The 5,212-nt window shown below is 38.1% G+C and overlaps 1 protein-coding gene across 1 annotated transcript; it reads left to right on the top strand.

Moving 5' to 3' along the window:
• The first annotated feature begins 343 nt into the window (after positions 1–343).
• Positions 344–3,848, top strand: srek1ip1 (SREK1-interacting protein 1). The gene is made up of 5 exons (XM_040032534.1): positions 344–476; positions 1,817–1,864; positions 2,196–2,348; positions 2,613–2,688; positions 3,000–3,848. Exons 1-5 carry the CDS (start codon positions 464–466, stop codon positions 3,235–3,237), a joined length of 528 nt encoding a protein of 175 aa, XP_039888468.1. The 5' UTR covers positions 344–463; the 3' UTR covers positions 3,238–3,848.
• The last annotated feature ends 1,364 nt before the right edge of the window (positions 3,849–5,212 follow it).

The raw sequence follows: 5,212 nt of genomic DNA, 5'->3' as shown, positions 1-5,212 counted from the left end.
TGCAATTAACCCCTTACAAAAACCACAGCTGACTTTGCTGGCAAAGCAGTCATGCATGGTACAAATATTTCAGGGTTTTTTTGTTATAGCGTCACCAGGGTCTGACAATGGCAGATTATTCATAGCTTATGTAAGTGTAAACATTGAAGACAATAGAACATTATATTTAGATTATTCACTTTTCTATATTTTCTCTTGTTTTTTTCCACAAGAAATCCTTGTGAAAATATCTCACACAGTCTGCTGCTCCAACTCCTTTCCGTCGGGCGGCGATAATGCGCCACTAGTTTGGTTTTCCTGCCGTCAGTAGGAAAAAAATACACGAACATAAGCAGGGGGAACGCGGTAGTTTCTAGAACAAGTGTTTCCTGTCGACGGTATTTGGTGTGAGGACGCTGTTGGCTGATTCGCGCTATAACAATAATAAGTTTTGCTGTTTGGGGGCTTTATTGTGGACACAGTGATGGCTGTACCAGGTGGGAATTATATTTCAAATGTGTAACTTACTTATATTCGCAGTTTCTGTTGTATTATTCATGTAGTTTTCGCTGGAATGGTAAGAGCTGACAGGGTAACTAACACATTGGTAACACAAAGTGGGGCTTACGTTTACGTTAGCTTAACGTATTTTAAGAACACAAACCCTTTGAAGTGTCTGTGCAATGACTAACCCAGCGAGAAACTTGGCTACGTTTAGCACACGGGGCTACATTACGGTTGTTGTGCAGAATAGCGTAAAGCACAGTACTTGTAAATGTCGAGATACTCCATGTAAACACTCATGGATTCGATTTTAGTACTTTTTGTTATGATTAGCTCTTGTAAGTAGCATTAGGCTTATCTCCTTTTTGGTTGAGTAGAGAGAGTAAAATAATAATAATAATAATAATAGCAATATATCAGCTGTTGCTTTCCCATCAGATGCTCTCCTGCATCAAGGTATGCAGGAGAGCATCTCTGAACGCACATGTGAACGTACATGTTGAACCTTGACGCAGATGAGCCCAGAGCACAAAACTGGACAATAGCTGATTTGAAAAAAATGTTGCCTGGTCTGATGTCACTTAAGCTGTCAGACGGTAGGAATAAAATTTGGCATAATCAACTTGCAAACATGGATCCATACTGCCCTGTATCAACAGTGCAGACTCCTTATTGTAGTGTCATGGTGTGGGCGATATTTCTTTGGTATACTTTGGGCCCCTTTGTAATGCAACAGCCTACCTGAATATCATTTCTAACCATATCCACCCCTTGATGACCACAGTGTGCCCGCCTCCTGATAGCTGCTTCCAGCAGGAGAATGCACTACAACACTCAAATCATCTCAACCTAGTCTCTTGAAGATGAAAATGAGTTGACTGTTTTCAGATGGTCTCCATAGTCAGCTGATCTCAATCTAGTAGGGCACCATAGGGAGATTCACGGCACAAATGTTCAGCCGACAAGTCTGCAATAACTGTGTGATGCTATCATGTCGATCTGGACCAAAACCACTGAGGAATGTTTGCAGCACCTTGTTGAAGCTCTGCCATATAGAATTAAGACAGGTCTGAAGGCACAACGCAGTCCAGCCCTGCACTAGCAAAGTGTACTTAATAAAGTAGCTGTGAGTGTATACCTACTGTATGTTTTGGGTGCTTAAAAAGCATAGTAGCGGGTCATTCTTTATCACCCTTTCACCACTTTATATAGAGCTCAACCAGTATGTTCATTTTATAAAGGCATATGTATTTAATTAGAAGTTTACATAATAATGTGAATTTGAATGCATACTTGCATGAAAATCATTAAAAAGCTCTTAACGATCTTACAGGACCTAATAAGGACAACATCAGAGCTGGGTGCAAGAAATGCGGCTATCGTAAGTAAAACTAACCAACACGTTTCATTACAAGCTTCAGAGATGTGTGGATGTCATACTGTTATACTTGTACCCCCAATATTTACTCAGTGAAAATAGACTTTATTTTCATTATTCATGAGTTAGGACGGAGTCTGTTTTATGGTGCCTCTTACCCAGCCTTTGAGCCAGATTTATTTTGGAAATAAATTGTAATTATGTTATTTATTTATTTATTTATTTTTTACTTATTCGCATGTCCTCTTATGAGTTTCAAGGTTGAGGTTCAGAGATGTTAATTAAAAAGTGTCCTCACCACTCTTTACCGCTCTCTCTGACTTTCATCTTTCAGCGGGCCATTTAACATTTGAGTGCCGAAATTTTGTTAAAGTGGACCCTCATAAGGACATTGTTCTGGATGTGAGCAGTACTAGCAGCGAGGAGAGTGAAGATGATGAACCTCAGGTTCAACGCAGCGAGAAGCGAAGTGGCCAGCATCGAAAAGGTCAGAATTGATGCACCTGCCCTTGTTTTCTGTAAGCTTTTAAAATATGCAATTATTTACTGCAAGGCAATTTGCAATAAATACAGCAGTTTTACATAATTCAGCATCCAATGAACATCAATACAAGCTGGAGCCTGATTAAAATCAAAAGTGTGGATTTTTGCAATTGGACAGCAGTTATTTTATTAGTTCTTTATTTGTATTTATTTATTTTTGATGAGGCCTCTTAGTTATGAGATTAAAGGTGCTGGTTTTGCATGGTAGGTTCCCATGACAGCGATGATGATAGAAAAAGAAGACGAAAACGGAAGAAGAGCAAAGACAGAAAGTCAAGAAAGAGGTAACCTAAATATTTTTCTGATGTCCCAGTCTACTTGTTTGCACATGTTTAATGTTCATATTATATGAGTTGATGTATTAAGATAGAGCTATGAGAGTGTTGTAACACACTTGTACTCCACTGCTGTCATCCTTGTATTTATTGTGCCTGAGTATTTACTTGCACTACTTGGATAAGTCAGACTCAGTATATATTTATTACCTTTGAAGTTTATTTGCCCGCTTTTCTGAAATGAAAGTGTGTTTACCTTCATAGATAAACTGAGTTGTTTGATTTGCTTTTGTCTTTTAATACTTTTCGTATTTACTTAGATCTGATTCATCATCGAGCGACGAGGAGGAGCTTTCAAAAAAGAAAAAGAAGCGCAGCAGGTCGCGCTCTTCCTCTGATGAGGAGCGTAGAAAGAAGAAAAAGAAAATAAAAAGCCAAAAGAAGAAAAGTAAAAAGAACAAAAAAGAGCACGGGAAGCATCACAAAAAAAGACAGAAGAAAAGGAAACACGAGTCTTCTTCCTCTTCCAGCTCAAGTGACTCCTCAGAAAGTGACTGAACCAAGTAACTTTGCAGCTTTTGGATGTCCAACATATTTATTCTGCAGCCCACAAAACGTAGTATTTAGTGGCAGTCATAAATAAGGCACCTCATCTTGTTGTATATAGGTGTTTCATTAGCGAGACTAAGAATTAAAATGTGAATTTGTGTTCTGTGGTGCCACCCAGTGACACCTTATGCAAATTTAACAAACCTCACCCACGTTTTTTTTTTTTTTTTGACGTGTTCAGGAAAACATGCACAAAACCAAGGATCATCCCCTGCTGTAGTTTCTCTTTGTTTTTTTTTCAGGCTTTATGCAATGTCACAAGTGTCATTTGTGTTGTTTAAATGTATAGCTGTAGTCAGAAATCGTTACAGTAATGGAAGCTTTTAAGTCCAATCAAGAAACTTCAAATAGTTACTTTACAATAATTTTACTGTCTTACTGTAATGTGGTTGTCAGATTTGTCATCCACATCTTACTGAAAACCATCTGTATTTTAGAAGAGTTCATTCCAAACCATCGCAAATATCAATTTTGCATACTTTACCCTTCCTATTGATAGAGCTTCATTTCATATTCACCATTTACTTCTTCTGTTGTAATAAAATTTTATATTCGTATCAGTTTATGTGGAACTGTTTCCTGTTTTTGAAAAATGTCTTCTTTCGATATAACATTATGATGATGATGCTCACAAGAGATACAAGCCTGTTGCAGCTTGATTTTATTTTTTTAATCAAAAACAAAGAGGGTACAGTACAGTCTTGTGGCAGGTAGAGGGCAGCAACATGCCTAAAATGTGAAATAAGCCAGCTGAATTGCCAAAGCAGGGACGGTGATCAGTAATCTTTAAGATGTAAATTTTGATGCTGATATTTTGTTCTTAGTTTGGCAGGCTGCTTAATATCAAAATGTGAGAATTTTTCAGGAATAATTGTGAGTAATAAAACAAAAAATGCAAATGGATAAAAGGAAATTATATGAAACGAAGGTGACAAATGACTTCTTCAATCTGACAAACGAGCATAGAGGGTTAAACAGATCACGCTTCATAGTTGTGTTTCGAAGTTTCAGAAAGTGAACTGAATCACCTCAAGTTACTGGCATAATGTCTTCTGATGGTGTCAAGTGGATCCCGCCAAAAAGACTTGCTGACTCTTGCTTGATTTGCCAAATAATCCTGAAGTAGCTGAGTAACAACACTCCTTGGCAGGGCTCCTCAGTGCAACAGGCACCCGTGTCAGTCTTGCTCTGATGCGGTAAATGTTTAGAACACGGGTGTCAAACTCAGTTTACGTCGTGGGCCACATGCAGCCACCTTTGATCTCAAGTTTAAGTAAACATTTAATCCCTGAGAACTTCATGTTTTATATATCACACATATAATATAAGAAAAATAGCAATTATGTCACAGTTTTTCTAAAGAAATGCTGCCTGCTGTGAAGAAGGAATTCAGTCAGCATGACTCTTTGGACTTAAACTGTAAGAATTAGTGTATAAAATTACAGCAAGTGTTCTTGTAAGTCATTTCCCAGACAGTCCTGTAATTATAAAACTGAAAGTTTTTATTAATTCAGAGAAACCCCCCTTTTTTCAACTGTAGTGCCAAAACGGAAAATTTTATAGCACGTAGTGAAAAAAAGGAACTTTAGTGCCAGTTATCAGTTACTTAATTGCTTTGGTGTAGTATGAAGGGCCATGGGGGTCTTTATCAGTAAAAAAAAGCTGTAAAAATCATGGTCTCCTTCACTTGCTCTAAATTCCGTCCAGTGGACTTGGTCTTTGTCGAGCCGATTCTTATTTTTTACACACCTTGTTTAGAGGGCATTTGATAAAGAAAGGGTGTCCCTATTTATATCGCAGTCTTCCCTCTCACAAGAATAACTATTATGTGCCCTGAGGAGGACAAACCGTCAGCATGATGGCTGGGGCTCTCTGCAGACCCTGTTATGGCTCTAGCACCATCGCCCTTCATGCCATTGTTCTT

The sequence above is a fragment of the Simochromis diagramma genome, unplaced genomic scaffold, assembly GCF_900408965.1.
Source record: "Simochromis diagramma unplaced genomic scaffold, fSimDia1.1 OVJJ01000334.1, whole genome shotgun sequence".
NCBI lineage: Eukaryota > Metazoa > Chordata > Actinopteri > Cichliformes > Cichlidae > Simochromis > Simochromis diagramma.
The sequence above is the reverse complement of the archived record's forward strand: the minus strand, read 5'-3'. Positions and strand labels throughout refer to the sequence as shown.